The sequence below is a fragment of the Vespula pensylvanica genome, chromosome 2, assembly GCF_014466175.1.
Source record: "Vespula pensylvanica isolate Volc-1 chromosome 2, ASM1446617v1, whole genome shotgun sequence".
In the NCBI taxonomy this organism is placed as follows: domain Eukaryota; kingdom Metazoa; phylum Arthropoda; class Insecta; order Hymenoptera; family Vespidae; genus Vespula; species Vespula pensylvanica.
This window is the reverse complement of record NC_057686.1, coordinates 9,404,235-9,429,282: the sequence shown is the minus strand read 5'-3', so window position 1 is coordinate 9,429,282 and position 25,048 is coordinate 9,404,235. Positions and strand designations below refer to the sequence as shown.

Here is a 25,048-nt window from a genome sequence, read left to right as displayed (position 1 = left end):
TTCTTTAATCGTTCTTTTCATTACTATTAAAAATTATTAATACAATTATTGATTGCATAGCGCATTTTTTATTTTACACTGTTATTCAGTTACCTATGTCTTTCAAAATTTTCTCTTTAATAGCATACAATTTATAGTATTTTATTAATTTGTAAATTTTATAATAGTACACATTGTACCATCATGGACCACTAAAGAAACAATTGATGTTTAACGATGATCACAGTCAGGCAACTTGTTAACGAAACAAAAGTGAACGTCCACGAAGGTGATTATTTGTATTGTTTGTTTATCGATCTCGATTCTTTTTTTATTTTCGGAAAAAGCAAAAGACTGATACTTTCTGTATTTAATCGTCGATCGTTGATCGTTATTCACGTATATATCGGTATACCGTGTAATCGATTTGAATCGAATTTTCAATAAAAATTTTTTAAATGATGCTAATAATTGTATCTCATTATAACATACCTAACGGTTTCGTTTCTTTCGTTTGTTTACCAGAAAATTCTAGTTAACGGATAAATTAAACGGTCGATAGTATCTAGCCCGAGGCATTGTCGTTTCAATGCCAATAGTCTTCGGCGTTCGAACTTATGCTTCCAGAAAAGAACCGGATCCAGATCTAACGATATTTCGCTTGACTAGAGATCATTATTAACCTTCGACTCTACTTACGTAGACATGTGACTATGTACATACACACGTGGTCAAACATATTTTCATTTTTTATCATTTTTCTCTTCCTACAAGAATATCCGTATTACATATATAGGTATATTACATATATAGGTATACACATAAGGTAGACATTGAGTCGATTAGGTTAAACCGTGATATCAGGAAGAAAAGTAAAGAGACGGTCTTGGTACGCAAAGTATGTCAATGTTACGACATTCGCATGACAGATAAAACGTCTTGCATCGTTCTATCGGTGGTCAGGAGGGTTAATCACCTCTTAGATATATCTCGTTGGTATCAGTCGTGTTAACCGACTTCCTCTATGTTTACCTTCTAGAAACTACCCAAGGCCCCAAAGCGGTGCAGAAAGACCGGCAAGCTCGTCCTTCAAGGACTTTCTACTTGGAACAATAAGCAAGAGTTGTAGTATATCGCGAGGAGTAGCATGTTTCGCCTTTCGCGAACGAACTATTTTCATTTTCCTTTTATTCTCTTTGCTATATTCTCTTTTTATTAATTTTTTCCTCTTAGCAATAGTATCAAACGATAGGATGGCGACAAAACTGTGAAAAAGAAAAAAGACAAACGATGTCGCGAAAATAACAGTCACGATGTAAGCAACGTAATGATAATCTTATGCATAGTGGAATATCCTGAACAAGATGCACACATTTTTGTCACAGTGATGAGAAGAACGAGTTGCGATTAGTCAAGTCGGGCTGACCTTGAAAATCAAAGATCGAGAGTGTCTGTGCTCCCACCATGGAGTACGAGAGAATAATATTCGTATCGTATTGTATCGTAGTGTATCGTACCGTACGTACGATCATCTACAGATCAGTAGGCGACACATCGACAGTAGTAAGAAGTGTGGATGCACGGGGAGTTCGACGGGTGTCCCCTTCCTCTTCGATAAAAACCATTGGAGGCCCGATCCTTGGGTACTTTCTTATAAATGAAGGTTCTCTATCGACTTGTGCTTCATTTAACTCTCCATCCCTCACGCTCCCTCGAAGCTTCTCTTCCCTCTATTTCCGTTTGTTTATCTCTTCTACCTTCCCTTTTTACCTTTTTCTTTCATTTTTCCACTCTTTCCTCGTTGAAGTTTCATTTCGTCAAAATTACGAACCTAGCTCGCGGTGCGTTTTAGTGCGATAGAAAGTGGTTGTTTGGTGAATTCTTTTTTGCTACTATAAATTCACTACGTTGTGCCAGGATAAGAAAATTCGCTGAATATCATTGCGATATCATCTTTTGTTACTCGTTTTTGCAGAAGTCGTAAGTCCTCTATAAATATAGACGTTATAATTGATTTATCAAGAAAATCCCTTTAAAATTTAATCGAAGTATTATTTACAATCAGTGTTATATCGAAGCCGTTAATTGATGAAATATTTCTTTTCTTTTTGCATTTGAGATATATATTTATTTAATATTCAGTAGTAATGGAAAGCTAATTGCAATCCGGTTTTATTTAGGTTGGCTGCTTTAGATTTCTATAATTTTTAGCATAAAAATTAAATAACTAAGGTGCTATTGAATGAGCACAAACAAGATCGTTAAATGAGACGATAAAATGTATCGAAGCGAGGCGAAATGTTGTTCGTATCGCTTATTTTCTGTCAAGATATCTTGGACAACGCGTGCCTACGATCTAAACCACATTCGCGCATTACCACGAAGTGATCTTTCGAAGCGTTGTATCAAATAACGGATTTTAAATGTCAACCTAAACATTAAACGTACACAACGAACCTACTATCAATTTCAACAAATTTATTTACGTTCTTGTGAATTTCTTTATACAAATGAATTTGTTTATACTTATTTATTTAGAATTTAATTAAATTTACTTAATTTATTTATACTATTTATTCTTATGTTTCTTTAAATTAATTGCATTGAAAAAAAAAAAAACGAAATAATTAGTGATGGGACGCTTTGTCTTTCGAGCTCGCTATCGCAATCGAAGTTAATTGCATAGACATTCCATGCTTGGTAAAAGACATCATGTGGATTGTAGTTGGATCATACGCACATTAGTCATCCCTATAGGCATATCGATTCTTATGCGTTTCTCAAGATTACGAATACCTCCCACTTGTTTTTAATGGAAAACTTGAAATAAACGTTGCGACTGTTCTTTATGTCAGAGTAAAGACGTTAAGCTTTTGTTATATTTTACTCGAAAATAGTTGAGAAGATAGTTGGACGTCTCTAAATCTCGACTATATAAAATACGACTATATAAAGTAAGACGTAGATATAGGTTTGTTTTACACATTTATTTGTTTTCATCTTTACACGTACATTATTTTGTAATTCTACTTGTTATACTTAAATACGTTTGATATTTTATATATTCGCATATAAAAAATCCACATAATAGCATAGTTGTTCCACGTAGGATAGATCTTTCACAGATCACATCGAAATATAAATTAAAAGTTCGTGAAACGTTACGTGGGTGTGTACCACCATATCCGCCAACTTTGTTCCGCACTATTTGCGAGGGGCACCGTGAGTCGTGAAAGTATTAACAAGGTCGCCCAGAAGACTTCATATCGCATATAATTTGCTAATAGATAAACGGGAATAAACAATTACTTCGATAAAATATAATTATTTAGTTATATTCATTACAATGTGAACCTACGTACGATTAAATTCTTCTTTTTATCTTTCAGATACTCGCGACACGTAACGACACGTAAAGACACGCAAACGCTGACTCGCTCGAGTCGTAATACTGCTATTAAGTCGCTCATTGCCAATGTGTTTGCGATCGGCCTCCCGCAATGCGATGCAATTTACATTACGATTTGAAATGATTTAGCAAACACCTTGATGAAATAGATATGACCATATTGATAAGGATAAAAATGAAATAAGATTCGCGACTGTTCTTTTTTTTTTTTTTTTTTTTTTTTTTTTTTTTTTTTTTTTTTTTTTTTAACAAAAATTGTCGATCACTCGAAATTGATAAATGATATGATGTAAGAAAGTGATTGAGATGAAATTAACGATGATTCTACGGATAAAAAAATGAAAAGTTCTTAAGCAGCTACGTGTGTATGCAAATACTAGTTGAGTGAGATTCTCTTGGTACAGACATCGTACTCTTGCGCTCGCTGTAATTTTTTTCCATCTGCCTATCACATGCGCGTTCATGCAGGATACGTTCTCCGACTTGCCTTGACTTTTTACATTAATAAGTATCGAAAAAATCGGGTACGAACGATGATAATAATAAATTTTCATGAAACCTCCTGATCAATTTATTTTTTTTTTACTTCTGCTCTTTTTCTATTTGATAGAATATTTAAGAGAAGTTAACGAGATTCGATGTTAGCATTCTGTATCGACCAATCTCGTTTTTAGAAATTCAAGTACTTTGATAAAGCACGTACGGTTGAATGATTAAGTTTACAAGCGAATTTATTTATCATATCTGTGGCTATAACTAGTGGCTAATTAGCGCATTAATTAAACATATACAATTAATTATAAATGCTTGATTGTGACGTCATTTAGTACATATCTGCCTAATAAATTTTCATTTAAAACGTGTCAACGTGTTTGCATCATTATAATTGGTACATAGGAATGTTATCTTATTGATCGAATACGAATTATAGATTAAATTCAAGTTAGCTATTCGATGATTTGACGTTAAATATGTACATACATTATGAATAGATATAGGGCCTATATAAAAATATTTATAACTTCAATAACGATTCATTTATTTATAAAATGAAAACATTGCGAGAAATACAGTCGATATATTTTTATGTTCATTGTCACTTTCTAAGAAACACTAATTCCAATATTACTGACTTTTAGGATGATCTTGTGAGTTGTAATTATATTCGGGTTTATTCGTTAAGTGGTCGTATAATTTGAAAAAATGTTTATTATTCGTTACGTCGTCACGTCGTAAACGTTGAGCGAGTCGCCCACTTTATTTAACGATCTGAGTCGTTTAAGAGTTTCCTCGAAAGGCGTAAGAAGAGAAAGAGGAAGAAAAAGAATGCTCGATAATCGACGTCACGTGACAAGCATGAGAGGCGCTTAGTTTGGACAATGAAGATTAATGCAGTACATAGCGTTTCTATAATAGTTGCAAATGATGAGAGAAAAAGAATTATCCGAGCTATTAATTGAACACGTGCGAACGCATAATTGAACGCATAAGACCATACACGTGCTTCAGCTAATGCTCGATCATTTTTTAACGATGCATAACGAATTTTACGATGATTCTTTCCTTGTTTTTTAACAACACATTGAACGTGGAAAGAACTGGAAGAGCGGAAACGATCGTTTGATACGTCCAACATATCCTACTCCTGAACTTTGTTGTCTTTCGTTGCATTCGTCTCGTTGTTGCCATTTAAAATGCGCATAAATAATAAAAATCAACGACGGAGCGTTATTAACGGGTAGTCTTGATATTTTATCAACATTAAAACGCCTCACGATGCACGCTCCACCGATCGTATAGAAGATGTTTCATTATTCCAGAATTTACATAATCTTTCGCTATAATCTTTATTCAAGATTTTCGTTGTTAGACATCTCATAAGTAGGCATCTCTTTTTGATTAATCGCGAATAAGCACAAATTGGCACTGTTTCAGACTAAATGAGAGACTACGTACACTACTGATAGATGCATTAAAATGTAACATTGTTCAGGTGTTGTTATCATCATCGTCTATTCGGAATTACTAGCTTCTAATAACAATCAACAAGCGTACCAACAAGCGTACCAACGTGAAAACCTGAATGTCTTAGATCAATTTTCGTGCATGTTTTATGGAAATAGCAAAAAATTTATTGAAAGTTGGATGATTAACAACATCCCGAAAAAGTTGAAAAAGAAGTTGACTTTAACAAAAAGATGATCGTTTCTGTTCCGTTTCACCGATTTTGGTTCAAGGTGAGCATAAACACGTCTTCGAGTGCCTGCACATCTTCAACGTCATTGCGTTCGCGTGCGTTCGGGCACGAATGCCTCCACGATTCTTTGTTTCTTCCTTTTGTTAATATTCGAGAATGATAATAATGCGAACGTTCGTCGACTCCTTCTTATTAATTTGCGGGGACGAAAATGGTTGTCCAAGATAATGTTTGTCAAGATAATTATACATACATATACGTATTACATAGTATGTACATACGCTGTACGAGCGTGTCCTCCTCTTGTATTGGATTTTTCTAATATTACCGCATTAACCTACATACATTACGGAGGCCATTTCGATTTTCCATCTAAGAATCATATTCTTTTTGATATTTCAAAGTCTCTACGGGACAAAAAGAGAATCTTCATTGGCACTAAATACAGAGAGTCTCTGTAAATTAAAACCATAAAGAAACAAATTCTATAACGCGATGAACGCGCGTCATCGCTCAAAAAGACATCAATGATAACGGATAAAATCTTTATCGTTGGGAACTGAATGATAATTTTCTCTCTATTCATGCTAATGAGTCGTCTGATAATTATTGTATTCTCTTGTTCTATCTGAAAAAAACTCGGCTATTTCCCTAACAGATGATGATCGCTCTATCGTTAGGAATGTTCAACATACCGTGACTTTTCGGTCCTATCGAATACCATATAAAGTTGGATTGCTGTAATTACTACAAGTTTTTTTAATGTTTTTCTTTTTCTAATAACAGATCTTGTATCTATATAATATGTATCTACGAGATATAATATAATACGAAGGTATTAAGATATGAGAAACTGACGAGATTGGATTTGTTAATATCGATTTACGGAATTGTAAGAAGCACTTTGTAAGATCAACGTAATAATTTTCAACGTGATAATTTTCTCGAATGATAGGTCTCACCTTCCTTGGGTCGATTATTATATTATTAGTTTTCCCGATAGTTTGCTTAGATGACTAAGTAAACTTTTAAGATAACGAAAATATGTAACGTAATGCTATAGCATTACTATAATTTTATCAACGTCCAAGTTTATTAACGATCGATCTTACTCTCAAAGAAATGTCCTGATTTGATAAGCTCGTAAAGGATCAAAAGTACAAACGCTAAGTCATGTATAATATTTATGCTAAAAGTGTAATCTTAATTTTGCTTTTGAAGATATAAATAATTGATTTGTTATTCTGATCATTTCTGATGCAGCATTTATAAAAAAGAAAATATATCTGACGCAAAAAACTCAAGAGTCGAACACTCAAGAGATGATCAATTCGGATAAGGAATAAAGATGGAAAAAAAACCGGCATAAGATAAATGCAAATAACAATTGTGATTACGCCGTACATTGATAGATGTTGCGTCGTACTATCATGAAAATCAAAATAATCTCGTATTGCAACTAATTTTGAAGTTATCATATTTTGTTCGTGTAATTCGTGTGAGCGTGCACGTTGTCTAAATCGATGGCAATGAATTCTATGAATTGTTATTCATTTATTCTATTTATTATGTTTTTTTAATAATATTATTTAATGTATGTAAGAAAGGGAAGTGTAATCGTTGAATAGTCTAACAGAATAGTATAAAATATGTGGGACAAAAGCCCAATGAAAAGATCATAAAGGAGAGTGTCATTGCGTCACGTTTGTAGAATTGAACATTGAGGCAGTCGAAAATTGATCGTCATCATATCATTATTAATTTATTAAAATCTATATTTTTTATATGGACATCTCAAAGGGAATTTATTCATTTGTTTTGGATTTTCTACATGTATATAAAAGTAAATACGTATTCTTTAGGAGGCTTTAATTGCAACATTAAAAGTTTTATGATACGATCGTTAGACATTGATTATGTACAAGCGATAAATTTATTGTCGTAGACTCTTATCGTTTTCAGGTAAGGATGTTCAGTACAGCTGTACAAAAGCTGCGATTTTTATATAAGCCTTACGCCTTGGCCATAGTCTCGGTTGGATACGTACTCGGCGAGTTGGGACATTACGTGATCGGTAAGTATTTTCTCCATTCCTCTCATTCTTTTTCACTCTCGTCACCCGAACAAATTTAATTACCTTCGGTTAATCCAATCGAATCGTTTTTCATGTTACATAAATACATTCTATTTTTTCTAAGGTGTTACGAGTAAGGCGACCGCTGAAGATTTACACTATGGCGACATATCTTGCCAATTGAATTCGAGTACTCTTTCACTCATCGAACTCCCGATTAGATGTGAACAGGCACAAAACGAGACTTAGTAAGTGAGATTTGCGAAAAATTTATAGACTAGTTATCACAAGTATGTATGTATATGTATAACTCTATATCTAACTTATAATACATGACTGAGCATACATCTACAATGGCATTGCGTGTGAGTCATCTAAAACTGAAAGCATGAATGTTTTGTTTATTTTTGATGACCAATGATTTATTTATATTGAATAGAAAAAAATTTCCTATTCAGGAATGTTTGATAGCAGCTGGTATATAGCGAGGATAAAAACTTTTACATCAAAAGATTGACTTTTTTGTTTTATATAAGTTGTCAAGTAGATCAAGATAAAATCAAAACGCTCTAAATTTTTTTTTATTGTGATCACTGAGAATAAAAATATCTAAAGTTTATTGATACAATAGACTTTCTTTAGAAGATAAGTATTCAAAATATTCAATTGTTCTTGATTTTATATCGTAATAACATTTCTAATTTTGTCAAGTCAAGAATTCAAATTTATATTTATTAATTTTATAATGTATCTCGGAACATGAAAAAAGTAAGAAAGAATATATTGCATATTCAGATATTTGTACAACATTTTACGATGTATAAAATATATTTTTTTAGGAAATTTATTAGAATTTTAATTCATTTTATAGGTATAAAATTACATTATTAACATACAAAATCACGAACAATTGAATATCTCTAAGAAACAATGCTATAAGTAGATTTGTTGTATCGATAAATCTTAGAATATTAATAATATTTTCGTTCACAGTGATCATAGAACATCAAAAAATATTTACAACATTTTGAATTTGCCTATATCTGCTTTAAAACTTTCACATAAGAAAGAATCAGATTCTATTTAACTCGTTTGCAGACAGTGCGATATAAAACTATGAGCGCTATAGTACTTTGAAAAAACGTACATATAAAATATATCATAAAGATTTATAACTTTTGTTTATATTAACAGTATAAATCAAAAATTCACCAAACGCATAAATAAAATTATTGGTTACGTTGATTTGCCCAACTTGCTTATTGATTACGTTGATGATTTACGGTGGATGCGTTTACAATCTGTTCCATTAAAATGTGTTTGGCTTAATTTGTAGAAAAATTTATATAACTAAATTTTGAAACATATACGTACTTTATTATATATTCTTTATTAGAACGATTTTTATTATACATTTTTTGTTAAAATTAAAATTCAATTTCCTTAATAGTAAGTTGTCACCAGTAGCATTGATAATCAACAGGCATCTACGAGTTTATAACAATATACTCATATGATGAAGATCTTCAAATGTAATGAATCTATCGTATTTATTCTCTCACGATGTCTCTACTTTATATATGCCTAGACATTTTTGATGGGAATAATCCAGCGATTGTGAAAATAATTCCAATTGATTGATTCCAAATTTTTCTTTTCGCTTAATATTTTTCTTCCGATGTTGTAGGATCTAATTTTCATTTTTCTCAATAAGCCAACAACCTGAGCAGATGGAAACAGAGATTCTTTATATATCTTGAACAGGCTCGAAAAAAGGTTGAAATTTGGATTTTCTTCTCAGAAATGATTGGTAGAAATGAAATGAATTTTGTATACTCAAAGATACATATACTGAGAGTCTCAACAAAATCATAATCAATCAAAATATCGAAATATAAAAATGCTTGCCGACAAAAGAAAAAATTTTTTTCGGAGACGATGGACACTCTCTAACTGAAATGGTAGATTTAAAATCAAAAACTAAAACGATTTATTCAAATTATCACGAAAGATGATTTTTAAATCGATTTTTAAAATCAATTTCTTTTACAAAATAGTGACACGTTGAAACTCAAATATGGAAAAACCATTGAAAAAAAGGAAGATCATCAACGACTTTAAAATATTTCTAAGCGTATTTTGTATAAATTTGAAAAAGAGTTCTATCAAGGAGTTTTCTAGATATCATATCTACCGACTTGGAAAGCAGTGTTTTTGAGACAAACGCGTTTAAAGTTTCAAGTATAGTTCTACTATTGTTCTACAATTTTGCAACTTTATGGAAAGAGGATTGTTGATGTCTATGAAAAATTCTTTCTTTGTACATCGCGTTCTGTATTCGAATTTCAGCTGATTGATGCGCTCTCGGTTTTGATAATCACAATATGCAATGTAATTTCAGTATTCAATGAACCATTCAATACCCATTAGTAGCAAATACGCAGTGGCACTTTTGTTGGAAATGTATATAATAATATTTGCAATAATATTTTATAATCGATGGACGTTCTGTTCTGGACATTTAGAGCTTATATCACATATTTTTCTAAACATTAATCAAAGTTATAAGGAGGTTTGACCATTTCGACAAAGTCGATTTTGATGGAAACCAAAATATCACTAGAGCAAGTTTTTCGCGTGCAACGCTTTGTAAGGAAAGTCGAATGTTCATACGCTCGAACGCGTTTTATTCAGAATTCTATAATTTTGTTAATTTGATGAATATCGATCTGTAATTTTCAAGGTATATTCTTGACATTTGAAAACATTAGAAAATATAAAAATAATTTTTAGGTGGATGTGTTTCCTTAAAATGTTTACAAAAAAATATACCTTTAAAATGCAATGCATACGTGCCACTCATGATGCGTTTCGAAATGAAGTAATTCCAATAATACTATTCTCTAATTTATGTTTTTATATTATTGCTACGTGTATCTGTTTGCAAGCATTGTTATGCCTGATTCTGTATTTGCTGTAAATGTTACACATCCACTGGTGATGTAGTCTACTACTTCTAGTATTATATGACACCTTTTTCATCGGTCATTCGTTATTATATGGTCTCGAAGTATACTTTTTCTTTTTGATTTAATCACTCTGTCCTGGATGGCGATCATAAACCCCTACTGTCTCAACAAATATTTGTTCTTGTATTAGCCATTGATTTGAGGCATTTGTATTTATATTATTGTTTTTGTTTTAATTGTCTTATATGTTCTCCAAGCAATACTTTTTGCTCCCATAGTTATATTTCATTGTTATTTATGATTATTTTTTTTTCTGGTTTATATTGATGGTTGTGTAATTTTAATAATCTTAGCACATGATCTATTTCGATGATGGACTTGTGTCGTGAACTATTTTGTCTGTTGTAGAAAACTCTCTTAAATTACTTATTTGTTCTTAGTACAATATTCTTTTATCTACGTAGCTTTTTCCTCCTTATTTTTTTGATAGTATGAATATTTTTAACACTAACTTTTTTTAATTAATCGATATTTTGTTGTAGTGCTTCTGACTAATCTGTTTAATACGACGAATTCTCTATCTGTCCATTTGATTATTCCAAAGAAATATGTAAGTAGTGATATTACATATACACCGTCTATCCAAAAAGTTTCGAGATTGGATTAATAAAAAATAAAGAAATGTTAAGATGATTTCAATGCTTTAGGTGTCTACATAGTTTTCCTCACTTGAGTACAGTGCACAGAATGCTCATATAAACATATGAAATTCTCATATAAACATGTGAATCAAAAAAGTCTTTTTTCGAGATGCTGTTCAACTCGCGTGTCACGAATTTCTTTTTGCTGCACGATCATGTCCTCGCTCACACGATTGCAGTTGTAACGAAAAACAAAAGTCAATTCTCAACCACCTTCCATATTTACCCGATTTGGTGCCGAATGACTTTCTTTTATTCCCCAAAATAAAAATTCACATAGAGTTAACGCTTTGATGGCATAATTGATATTCAAGCCACTGTGACACGCGAATTGAACAACATCCCAAAGAAAGACTTTTCTGATGTTTCACATGTTTGTATGAGCCCTCTGTGCATTGTACTCAAATGAGGGAAGTCTATGTAGAACACTTGAAGCATTGAAACCGCCATTTTAACATTTCTCTATTTTTTATTAATCCAGTCCTTTTGAACAGACGGTATATGGTTACTACTTTTACAGTATTTCTACCAATAACTTGTTTCTTGTAAATCTGTTTTAATTTTTTGTTGAATTTATTTTGTGTATCTATTATTTGATAATAGCTGATTATTAATGTTTGCTGTATTCCAATATATTTCATATTCCAGTATATTTCTTCGTTGTTTAGTGCTTTCATTCCATTATATCCTTCATGTTGTTGTATCGGGCTTCCTGCATTGAACATATGTTTCATTTATCAAGTCCGAATGTCATTTTATTGTTTATAAAAATCTGTGTGATTCAATCATCTGTTGTAATTGTTAATTGCTACTTGCATATAATTTAATGCCATTGATATAGAACAAATGATTAAAATTTTTCTGATGATTGTTTGTACATTTTTAAATCCATATATACTATTGTTTAAAAGATATAATAATAAGTTAAAGCTTTTATGGACTATAGTACACTGAGAGAAGAAAGATTCCTTGAAAAATTTAAGAAATTCTTTTTAAGAAATTCCGATTTGAATTTTGTCACTTTGTTTTAATATTGTTATTTTCTGTTAGAATGCTCGATGTTGTTTTCATAATTGTTGACAACACAAGTATACATTGTACATTTATTCTGTATATTTGTAAAATTTATATTTACCATTAAAAATGCTATCAAATGCTTTTTAATAATCTATGAAGACACTATATAGATTTTTCTTTATTTTTACGAGATTATCTATTGCTTGTTCTTAGTATAATAATTAGATGTTCCTTACATCTGTCGCTTGATTTTCTACATCCTCTTTGTTTTTCTGCAATAATATGGTTTCGTGTTAAATATTTTTCTATTTAATTGCTTATTATTGCTGTTAGTAGATCGTTATATTTTTAATATGCTTTTTTTGGTTTTAGGAACGTTAGTTCTCGGCATTAATTAAATAGTTGTCTTAATTTTTCATTTGTGGCAGGGAGATTTTTGTAGCAGTAGTTTTATATCTTGTTTATTACTGGTATCTTTCATTTTTTTTCTTTTTTATTGTATCTGTTATATTTATTTTATCTGTTTGTGTTGTTTACATATTCACGTATTCCTTATTTCGTAATATTACCGTTCTATATCTTGGTTTTCTTTTATTGTGCTTTACTTCTTTCGGATAAATATTGGATCAGTATTTTTTTATTTTATTTTTGAGGAGTTTTTGTTATATTAATATTATTACTGTTTAAATTATTATAAAATTATTTTTGATTATTTTGGAAAGTTATATTTTATATTTATCTATCTCTACTTTTCTTATATCTTTTTAATATATTTGATCGTGTTTAATATGACTGTTTTTTTAAATTTATGTGTGAATATATATGTGTATGACTATGCTACATATTTTTAGAATAATAGCTTTTTGAATATATCTATATATCTCCGACTTTAGCCGAAACTGTGTAAATGATTTGAAATGTATAAATGATTTGATTGTTATACTTGTGGTTGGAATTATTAGCAATAATGTGAAAATTTGTTTTTGTTTCTATATTCTATGACTTTTGTTAACGGTGTATATAGTATTTATATATTTTTTCTTCATATTTTGATATTATCTTTGTATCTAACGAAATAGTTATGTCTATGATGTATATAATTTTCTGTATTTTGTCTTTAACATTATATTTGGCCTATTGCATGATATAATTTTATCTATATTGTATTGTTATGCCCCAGTACAATTTGTATTCTTTGTTCTCAAGTACTATGTCGGATGTATAATATATTTGTTATATGGTGTATTAATGTGTATTGTTGCATAGTGTTGTTAAATAGTTTACATTTGTTCCCTATCACTTGGTATATTATTTTTGCAACATTATTATGTCTCCCGATATATTTCGTTTCTGCCAGTAGTTTATATTCTCTTGTTTTTTATCGTTTCGTGAGTATGTCGACTTTTTCTGTATCATTTTTTGCATCTACTATTGTTTTATCTTTAATGATGGGTTTCTGTAGTTTAGGATAGCTATTACTTATTTTTTTATGACTATAATAAAGCCTTATTGACCTAGTTGTCTATCTTCATTTTTAATCTATCTTCAGCTATTTGTGTATCAGTTACGATGTTGCGATTTTGACTAAATTTAAGACTATGCAATTTGTATTTGTCCTGCTTATTGACTTATGCAGTTGGGTCTGTTTGCTATGAAAGTATTTTCTTAGCGTTTTTATTTGATTTATATATGATTCGAGTATGTCTACGACTTTTCTTTCTCTTTCTCTTATGTTTATTGTGATTCTTTCTCTGCATGCCATCGGGAGAGATTTTCTGTGTTTTGTTAATTCTGCTTTGGTTATTGTTTCTAAATGCTGTAGTATTAGTTTCTGATTATTTAATGATGCCGAATGAATATATCAAGGTTAGTATTGCAAACGTGTTTATAGCTTTAAATAAACTCTTGGAGCGTAGTTTTGACTTTAGGAGATGTTCTAGATAGTTTTTATCTGTATTCTTCAGTCGTTCTTTGATCTGTTGAAATCTTAGATATTTGTATATTTCATTTTCTTTTTTGTTTCATTACTATTTCACTGTTCAATGATTTTATTTCTCTTTCTTTTTGTCATTTTCTTTTTTCCATATGTACTACTTCGCATTTATTAATTCTAAATTCCATTTTTATATCTTTACTAATTGTTTCCGTTATTTTCAGCAATTTTGTTTAATTGTGTTTTTGCATTTGCATAGATGTTTATGACGTCCATATACAACAAATGACTTATTTTATGATCGCTTTGTCTTTGTTGTTTGACATCGAATGCATATATAATATTGTTTAGTATTTTCGATAAAAGGTTGAGGCATATTTAAAAGTATAGTGCGCTTAATGAATTTCCTTGGATTCCCATTATTGATTTCAATTTTTTCTATTTGCATAATTTTTCTTTCGGTTTTTAAATGTATGGTTGTTTTCCATGTGTTGATAAGAGTGGCGAGAAATTCTCGAATGACTGAGTGTATCTTGTATATTTGCAATGTTTTTACGAATCTTCCAGTTGTATGGAATTATATCAAATGCTTTTTTATAATCGATGTATGCAACGTGGAAGTTTTTTTGTTCTTTTATTTCTTGTTTTATTGCAACACTATTTATTATTAATTGTCCTTTGTATCCTTGTCCATGTTACCTTTTTTTTCGCTCTTCTATAAATATGTTATTTTTTCTAAGATATTCATCTATACTGTGAACTATTATGGCAATTATAACTCTATATAAGATAGACAGTCTTGTAATTGGTCTATAAATGCTGCGTCTTGTGTATGTTTATTTTTCGATTTAACGTATATTATTCCTTCTGAAAATTTTTTTCATATTTTTATTATTTGATTTATATAGGCAATAAGATATTTATATGTAGATATAAATTACTTGCACTAATAATTTTGCATAAAATCTGTGTCGGGCGATTTGCAATTACGTGTATTTTTTATTTATTTATTATTATTATGTATTTATTATTATTGTTCTATAAAATTCTTCTATAATGAAGTATTCCTCTCGTTCTTTTATGTTTTTGACGTTTTTCTCTTTTGATAGGATTCGTAGAACGTTGAAATCCATTGTGTTGTGTTGTATTCTATGTGCTTTCCAAAATTCTTATTTTTTGGTAGATGATATTATTGTCATTTCTTGTGTATTGATTAGTTTCTTATAATACCATTTTTTATTTATTTGAAAGAATGTGTTTTTGTTCTTTCTGTCGTTAGAATTTTTATATATTTTAAAGTGTTTTAAATAGACTACTAATTTTTATTTGTATGTATTTAATATTTTTGGTCTTGTTTGTTTTTTTGCTATGTGATTTATTTAATATATTTTCATTTTTCGATTTTATTTTCTATTGTAATTTGCCATTTGGTTTTATTATTATTATTTATATTTATCATCATCATCATCATAATTATTGTTATTGTTATTGTTTATTTTTTCATAAGCTATAACTTGATTTTTTTTAAATATATAGTAGTCTTTTTTAATCAAGATATATTTCTCAGTTATTACTTCCTATAGAAATAGTATCAATGAAAAATTTTCTAATCGGTGCATAAGTGTTAAAATTATTGATTGTTGTATTGCTATGTACGTAGATCTATTAGCTTCAAGCTCTTATGTAATGAATTTGATATAATTCCACTTATCGAAAGAATGATTAGTATTATGTAACTTTTTGTTGTTTCCATTATTTCTTGATCTCTTTTAGTGATATGTATTCCTGTAAGTTTTTGGTGTACTTCTTTCTTACGTTTGAGGAATTTGGTATAGATATTCCTATGGATTTGTTTTTTGTGTATAATTGTGAAATCTAGCCGTTTCCAATATAGTATATTAGTTTTCTAATATGTACAAAGGTGTATGTTTGTGTATTGGAATGTGTGTCCTTATAAGTTTAAAATAATTTAAAATATAATTTAAATACTAGCTCGTGATATATATATATATATATATATATATATATTTAACTTCGTTGTTATGTCTAAGCGTATAGTCTATTATCAGCCATCTTTCTATCTAATAGGTCTATAATTCCTACCTGTTCGTTATATTTTTTCCATTTATCTGTTAAAATTTTGTTGTCTTTTATTATATATTTAGAATAATTTCTGGTGTTTATTATCTAATCCTGTATTGATATCATAAATCTTTTTGTTTCAACAAATATGTTTCCTTTCTCTAACGATGTGTTGAATATCTTTGCGTTTATGTATTTCTTTGTAATTTGATATATGTTTGCCATTTTATTTTTCCACCTTTCTTCCTTTGTATTGTTGATAATAATTTTATCGATTATATTATGTTGGTTGAGATATAGTGATGTTGCTCTTGTGTTTAGTTTAATCGTACGTGTAAGTGTGTTTACTGATTTTAAGTCTGTGTAACTCCATTTTATAATGCCAAATGAGTATATGAATATAGATATTTTGTACGTGTTAATTATTTTTGTTTTGTTTCGTGCAGAAAGTTCAGTTTTTATAATTTTTTCTATTCTATAGATTTTTATATTTGGTTTTTAATGCGTTCTTTATTTGTATATATTCAATTTCAGTACGTTTATTACGTATAGGTATTTATAATATTCATTTATTATTATCACTATTATTATCATTATTATTATTATTATTATTATTATTATTATTATTATTATTATTATTATTATTATCGTCCATAATCTAAGTTGAATAAAATCAGAAGTATATATTCCAGTAAATTTCATTTCGCAGCTGCCAATCTTTAGAATTAAATGGCTCCTCTTATTGCGAATGGAACTACAGCGGTCTCGGCTTAGATTATCAAATCTTAGCAGGGCCAAGTTTCATTGCCGTCTTTACAGTGGTTGGAGTCATTTTAGGCATCGCTGCCGATCGATTCAATAGGTAAATACTTTGTTTTAGTCATAAAATTAAAAACTCTCTTTCTCTTTCTGTAAATAAATTATAAAAGCAATCAAGCTATAAATTATAAAAACAAATAAAAACAATTTGATTCGTTGCCAGGGTCAGACTCTTAGCAATATGCACACTGGTATTTAGTTTGGCGATCATTTTAATGGGAGCAGTGAAAGAATATTGGCATCTCGTCGTCCTTCGGATGGTTCTTGCTGCTGGGTAAGTTTTACCGATCTATTTACAAGATGTTACTCCAAATCATTGATCTATCATCTATAAATTCGTCTAATCGCGTTCCATGGTACTTAAAAATTGATAGACAAACTGTCAATCGTTGAATTGTAAGATCTATTTTTTACCATTTGAGACAAACCCTCTCGATATTGCACTCGATATTGTGTATTCATAACGTTTAGTACTTATCATCTTGCCGGGCGTTACGTGATAAATTAGATTCGTTTTTAAAATTCGTATTCGTTAAGCGTCTCATAGAAATCAAATACACAGGTAGATATTTGTATTTTTATGACCGATCAAATAGCGAGGCAGGATGCAATCCATTAGCAACTGGTCTCATTTCCGATTGGTTTCCTGAGGAACAGCGTGGTCTCGTCATGTCCATTTTCAATTGGGGTATTTACGGTGGTTACGGCATTGCCTTTCCGGTTGGCCGATACGTTCCGGCTTTAAATGCTTGGGATCTAGTAAGTGCTTACGTATATAGATATAGACGCGTTCGTGTATGTCTAGTTAAAAGATAAAATGCACCAAGTCTTATATATAATATTTAATTATTTATTACAAACTTTTTAGGGATGGAGAGTCTGTTACTACGGAGCTGGAATAATCGGCGTCATTATAGCAATTCTTACCGGCCTGACCTTAACTGAACCGGAAAGGAAGACTATTGGCGAAGAAAGTGATAAAACCAAAGATAAGAAGATCTCGGTTTGGAAAGTGATATTGCAGCCACGAATAATACTCCTTTGTCTCGCTGCTAGCATCAGACATTGCGGTAGAATAATAATTAAACGTCATTCGATCCATGAGTCTTTTTTACTTCTTCTTTATTCTTTCAAATACGATGTTACGCCTTACAAAATATACTGAAAACAAAATGGTAATAAAAAAGAGTCTTTCTTTTCCAGGTGGTATGTGTTTTGCATACAATTGCGATCTTTATTATCGCGATTATTTTCCGGATCACGATCTCGGCTGGTGGCTTTTTGCGGTGACCATTGTCATCGGCAGCATCGGCGTCGTCGTTGGAGGCGTGGTCAGTGATAAATTCGTCGCGAAAATGGGAATCAGATCGCGTGTGGCAGTTTTGGCCATCAGCCAGCTAATAGCGACACCGCCAGCTTTTGGATCGGTCTACTTCGAGCCACGCTGGGCTATGTTATCCCTCGGAATTTCTTACTTCTTCGGTAAAATCATATTCTTATCTTTCCTCGGATCATCAATCGTATTTTGCTCTATTATACGACTTTTAAGAATATTACATTACAGTACATTGAAACATTAACGTTTATTTCAGCGGAGATGTGGTTCGGTATCGTTTTTGCGATAGTTGTAGAGATCGTTCCGTTGAACCTAAGATCTACGACTATAGGCGTTTTTCTGTTCGTAATGAACAATATCGGTGGTAATTTACCGATACTCGTTGAACCAACCAGGATGGCTATCGGTTTTCGAGAATCCCTCTACATTTTCTACGCTGGTTTCTACGGCATAAGTATGTACGATGTATGAGATTTCGATACAAAGAGAAACGTAAAGAAAGAAAATTAATACCCCACTCTTATCTAATGTGTAATTCCTTTATCAGGTTCCATCATGTTTCTTCTGACGATGTTTCTAATGGACGGACCAGTAAAACAAACGAAGAACATCGAAGAACAAACTGGATACGACAATTGCACATTCACCAACGATAGGGACCAACATGTTTCTTCGATAATGGAACTTCCTCGATTATCCATTCGACCGCCATGCTACGAGAACTCGCAATTATGATCATGGTTAATTAACGACAAGATAGGTATTAAGAACGAGCACCTCGTTTAAAGAAAACAAAGAACAATTAGTAATTATTCTTGCATTTATTTCTGAAGAAGTTAAATTATACGTGTGTCAAAGTACGGCACATATTTTAAAAAGTTAAGACGGTACTTTTAACGTCAAGAACAAAACTAATATCAACATCATGCTTCAAGAAAGGATTATAGGAAAAATCGAATCGTGATGTATAGAATGAAAAAATAAAGGGAGGTGTCTCTTTGAAGAATGAACAGATCTCGCTCTGAAATATAGCGCGTAAAGAAATCATTGTAGCTCTTTTCACTTTTTTTTATTGACAAAATCACATAAATTAGTTTCACATCGAGCGTCAATAGATTTTCGATATATTACCATTATTATTAGTATTATTTTATTATCACATTGTTAAGACGATAACGACAACGTCCGAAAATCGAATTTCGGGCCATATAAAAACAAAAAAAAAACACGAGATAAACGACATACACAATTAATGGAATTACATCTTAAAAAATTAAAGAGACAATGACCTCGACAATTAAAAAACTATTACATAACGCGTTACCGAATTACCGAAACGGTTAGGATCGGAACGAAACAGTTGCGAATTTGATCGTAATATTATTTACAGCGATTATTTAATATAAATAAAAGAGGTATACTTGTAATGTACAAAACAATAACATATTCGTAGTATAGTTTAAATCCTCGACCCACTAAACCAAGGCGTAAATTCGTAATTTGTCATGAAATGCTGATTGTGTACATACATATTTACATAATAAAAGTGAGCAGGGGTATGCGCACATACACGCTTTTGTAAAAAATATCTTCTCATATTTTCCCGTGGATGAATATACGCTAACAGGCGTATATAACTAGTTAAAAAATGTACACTGAAAGATGAACATAGAATATATGTACCGATAATATTAAATAGTAAAATAGTACAATAGATTAGAGAGTGAATCGCATAAATGTCGATATGAACATTCGCGAATAAGCGTAAAGTGTAAAGAAAGAAGCCATGCTCATTCTCAAGTACAATTACAATCATGATTACAGCTATCTCGAGAAACAAATTGTAATACTGGCGATACGATTGTTGTCGTTACGCGAAATACTTTTGATAATATTTTTTGTTTTGTCTTCTCTTATCCTTTTGACAAAGATGAATACTTCGTACATACAAATGTATTCATCAAATAGACCGCATACGTGAGTCACAAATATACCATAAATCACATGATCATCCATTTTTACTTATCAAATTTTAGTTTGAGGTATACAGAAGAGACAAAAGTGAATAATAAATACATCCATCGAACGAGTAAGTATTTACACACGTATATAAAATGAGTCATTTAAATAGAATCTTCACAATATCTTTGTCGCTTATTGAATAACAAATATAACGATAAGAAAAAATAATTTCTATTTTTCCTTATATTCTTTTTCGTAAGGCTAATAAATAAGGCAAATATTGAGAATTTTCATTCGGGTGACTCATCTTGTATAAACGTTCGAAAACAAAGTTACCTCCTATGGATTATGAACTACTTTTAATACGTTTGACGTTGATTCGTATATCTCTGCTTTTTGCGACAGCCCTCCGTATATTTAGTTACTTGTATACGATCTACAACACTCGAGCGTATTCGAAAAAGAAAGTTGAAACTCGTCGATTGCACGAAGATTGATTCATTGGCGAGCTTTCCCAAAGAACACTGTAGACCGAATGATTGAATTAATGTACAATAATGCCGTATTAACAATCGTCCGTGGATGTGCTCGAAATTTGTGTACTCGCGCCACTAGAAAAGCTACTTCTGCAGGTTTCCACCGCCAAAGCGGTATCTGGCACCTGAACGAATTGCACTTTTTCCTTAGGCCAACGATTTCTCCCATAGACACAATTGAAGATGTTGTAGCGATTCTCCAACTCCATGTTGCTGAACGTGTTACTGTGACGTCTCTTTAAAACTTTCTTCGCCATAAGGCTTCTATTATTTTTGTAGGATAGTTCCTTTTTGAAACAAAAGAACTTTCTCAGCTCTCTTTTCACTCTCTTTGAACGATAACCAAAAAGCAACGGACTTACGTAAGCAGCCAAAACAAGAAAACATAGCGCCGTCACATCGTACTCGTGAGCGATTCGTCGATCGTTGTAAGGCGGAAGATTCTTCAGAAGCAATAATATCTCATATGGAGACCAACAGATCAAGCCCATCACTATGACTAAAGCGCTTATCCTAGCGGCTCTAGTCTCCTCTCGATATCTGAATAACGAACCATTACTGATTCTGTACTTAAGAGAATTTATGTAACTGGAAGTACTTTTGACACTGGCAACTCGATGCAAGGTGGAGCTTTTGTTAGGAGCTGGCGTGATCGTTACAATAGGTGTCAAGAGACAGGCCGATGTTTCGGTGTTGGCACCGTTCATCACTATTTCCGTGGGCTTTCCAGTATTTTCTACGTTGAAGACATCGCAGTTGTCGACAATCACCTCGGTTATTTCGAAATCTGAAGGTAATCCATCGTAATGTTTTCTATTTGTTGATCGTTCGAATTTGTTTCTATCAGACTCCTCGGTGTTTCCACGATCTTTGGTTCGAACAAAAGTCTCATTAATTCTCAAACTTTGAGTAGTGTATATACCATCTACTTCTGTGCCGTCTTTTTCTTCGTTACGATTTAAGGCAGTTTCGTAGGTCGAATAAGGTGAAAGGTATATGGGTTTTTGTTGACGACAGGCCTCGTCTTCGATAGCGGGGCGAAAATGTTCGGAAGAAAAATCCTCTTCCGTATCCGAATTCCTCAAATCGGTTATACCGTCATTGTTGAGCCAAGAACCTCTCGTGCCTTCTTGCAACAACATCTGATCGTACATAAGATTATGCGACAATTTCCTTCTCTGATCAGGTCGATCCAGAAACCGACTCTTAACGAGGTCATACTTGGTAGGATCCGGATACAGCTGGGTAGTTATTTCGTCCTTCTCCATAAACTCAGCCTTCTGCGTCGAGATAGGAAGATTTGATTTGTTGGATATGTTTTTTTCGTTTTCCTCGTGATGAGAGCACTCGTCAGTATCAGGACCTACGGTAAATACAACAGTGCCAGACGAAGAAGCCTCGTTAGTGGAAGGAAGATTAGTCGAGTGAATATCTAAAGCCGACGAAAAGGAACGTCCTCGAGGCACTTGGCTTCCCGCCGGTTGAGTCGTTTCACTAGTTTCATCAATCGACGAGAGACTCGAAATTTTAGGTATTCTTCTAAAATCCTCCACGAAATTGTCTACTTGTTGGTGCTGTTGTTGCTGCGATTTTTGATCTTCGCAAAAACTTGCCGACGAAAGTATTGGCCTGGAACCAGTTCTTCTTGTTCTTTCCGAATTCCTATGCGCCGCAGAATAGATTTTTACGTAAATCCAGCAGACACAGGTAAACGGTAAGAGGTAGGCGAATATACTGTGCACCACCGTGTAAATTGTACCATAGGTCATTGAACTTTCGTTCGGAGCATAATCGACAAATTCGATCCATTCTGTTTCTATGTCGGCAGTATTATTCTTGATGATGCCAAAGCTCGAGTTGCTTTGCAAATTTATGGACGAATTTCGAGATAGATAAGTAGTCGATATCGACTGTAGATTACAAGATAGCCAAAGGCTACGAGGATTTGGATTTAAGAAGGCCAAAAGAGCAAATATCGAAGAGATGAGCCAAACTGAAATTATTAAGATCCCAGATTTTAGTTTGTCGACTTTTGCGCGATATCTCAAGGGATCCACCACGGCGAAGTATTGATCTATGGCTATAAGGAAGACCGATAACACCGACGACGTCGTCATGAGAGCCGTTGCACCTTCTGATATCGCGCAGATACTTTCCGCTGATAAGGGCGACGAGTCGGACTTGGATGTTGGTAAGGCATCCATGATCAAGAGAGGATTCAGTAGCGCAGAGATTAGCAGGTTCGAGACGGTCAAATTCATCACGAATCTGGAAAGTGTAAAAATAGTGTGAGATTAGAAGAGTTTGTTGATGCTGCTGATGCTATGAATCAAAGGAATAGGAAAAAATAACAAAGATACAACAATGAATTAAGAGAATTTGTAATTTATCAAGATTCCAAATCCCTTCGTGTTATTAAATAGGAAAAAGGCGAAAGAAACGCGAAAGAGCAACAGATGGTTCTCTGCCTATCAAATTTTTACAAACAACCATCGTCGACAATAACAAAAGACGACATTTGCAACATAGCAATATCTGATCGTTTGTTACGATTTTAATATAAAACGTCTATTTGTGCCTGTATATTTATATAACAATGATATTAATGATGATAACAACAATTATATTTTTCCACGTGAAAATATTACGCTTCACTCCATCTATTATTTATTATTATTTATTATTATTATTATTGTTTTCTTGGGTGCCAAAATATCTGCACACATACACACACACATATACATAATAAAATAAATAATTAGGCTATTGTCGTATTATATTTGACTGTTGATTTGAGACTTTGGACATGTGCCATTTTTAGTGTCAAAATCTATAAAAATTTGGCAGATGATTCAATAAATAAACCTCCCTGAAGGTCATTGTAATGATAAGTAGATATCATTGGTGTGAATAACTAAGACTGTAGAAAGGTGTGCTGCAGTTTTGCTAAGCTTTACTTCCGACTTATGCCTTTAACACTTTCATCCTTCAAGCATATAACTTTTGCGACTCCACTCTGACAGACCGACTACGGTAAACCAGAGGAGAGGATCTTTACAGGTTCTCAGAAGCATTCAAGTCCGAGATGTCGCCAATCGTCAACAGCTTGCCACAAGTTCCACTGCGTTATTATTATTATTATTATTATTATTATTATTATTATTATTATTATTATTATTATTATTATTGTTGTTATTATTACTATTCTTACTATCATCATCATCATTATTTATTCATTTATGTTTTTTAGTTTTAAAGAGCACAGTACTATATTCGGGATGAGTCATATTATGTAATGATTACATCTGAACACAGCACATAACAGAAAGATATTTTTAAGCGCTATTATTGTTGATATTTATTATTGTTATTTCAATATTTCAACGATGTTACATCCAGAAATTGGAAAAGTTCATTAGAAAAAGTAGAAACGTACATCACTCAGTAAAATTAACAAGCGATAAGTTCTGTAAGTATCTTTTTAAGTGACTAAATCTTGTTGATTTGTACTATCTTATGAATTGTATAAAAATACAAATATAAACTTCTCTTTCCGCGTTTTCTATTATAACGTAAACGTTGAAAAAAATATCGCGTACTTGTAGAAAAAGATGACTTATCATAACTAGGATGTACTTAGGACATAACCAAAACATCTAGGGCATTTTTTCTTGATATCAAAATCAATTGAAATATTCAATAGATCATTCATTTAAAGATCTTGTTAATAATGGCGAACTGAAATTTTTCAATATGAAACTAGAGCTATGCAACGTTTTGGCATGTTTTAGTAGATCGCATAGAAAAAATCAATTTGTTTTATGAGAGTATGTGTAATAAGATAGCCCCAATGTTGTCGTAAGAGAAAATTTTGGCAGAGATCGTACGAAGATGTAGAAAAAGACACTGCTTTTACATCTTTCTTGGCTTCCAAACGTTATTTTATTTTTGGTTGATATTTAACGTTATTTATAACCCTTCTCTTGGTTTGTTTTCCCGTAACTTTTCTTTTCTCGTTAGATTTTTCATAATGG

General features: G+C 31.8%; 2 protein-coding genes across 10 annotated transcripts in view; one reads left to right on the top strand and one right to left on the bottom strand.

The window, feature by feature from the left end:
* Positions 1–1,428: 1,428 nt before the first annotated feature.
* On the top strand, positions 1,429–20,079 carry LOC122627188 (probable glucarate transporter). 7 transcript variants are annotated; one of them, XM_043808135.1, is made up of 10 exons: positions 1,429–1,642; positions 7,531–7,659; positions 7,784–7,907; positions 17,071–17,223; positions 17,344–17,454; positions 17,777–17,939; positions 18,049–18,250; positions 18,384–18,662; positions 18,773–18,970; positions 19,064–20,079. In XM_043808135.1, the coding sequence occupies exons 1-10, from the start codon at positions 1,444–1,446 to the stop codon at positions 19,249–19,251; spliced, it is 1,746 nt and encodes a 581-aa protein (XP_043664070.1). In that variant the 5' UTR covers positions 1,429–1,443; the 3' UTR covers positions 19,252–20,079. The 7 variants fall into 7 exon arrangements, with proteins under 7 accessions (XP_043664070.1, XP_043664072.1, XP_043664073.1 ...); XM_043808137.1 differs by having other exon boundaries at positions 1,509–1,642; positions 7,548–7,659; XM_043808138.1 differs by having other exon boundaries at positions 1,532–1,959; positions 7,548–7,659.
* Positions 19,648–25,048, bottom strand: part of LOC122627187 — a 23,802-nt gene continuing 18,401 nt past the window's right edge. For all 3 annotated transcript variants that reach the window (XM_043808133.1, XM_043808134.1, XM_043808132.1), the window contains one exon: positions 19,648–23,282. In XM_043808133.1, coding sequence (XP_043664068.1) covers positions 21,044–23,282 — 2,239 coding nt within the window. In that variant the 3' untranslated portion in view covers positions 19,648–21,043. The remainder of the gene's footprint in view (positions 23,283–25,048) is intronic.

Bases quoted from the DNA above. Each gene is read 5' to 3' on its own strand.
- LOC122627188 (XM_043808135.1), top strand. From the start codon at position 1,444: ATGGAGTACGAGAGAATAATATTCGTATCGTATTGTATCGTAGTGTAT. The intron at 17,224-17,343 runs GTAAATACTTTG...ATTCGTTGCCAG, and splicing joins GCTGCCGATCGATTCAATAG to GGTCAGACTCTTAGCAATAT. The intron at 17,940-18,048 runs GTAAGTGCTTAC...CAAACTTTTTAG, and splicing joins CTTTAAATGCTTGGGATCTA to GGATGGAGAGTCTGTTACTA.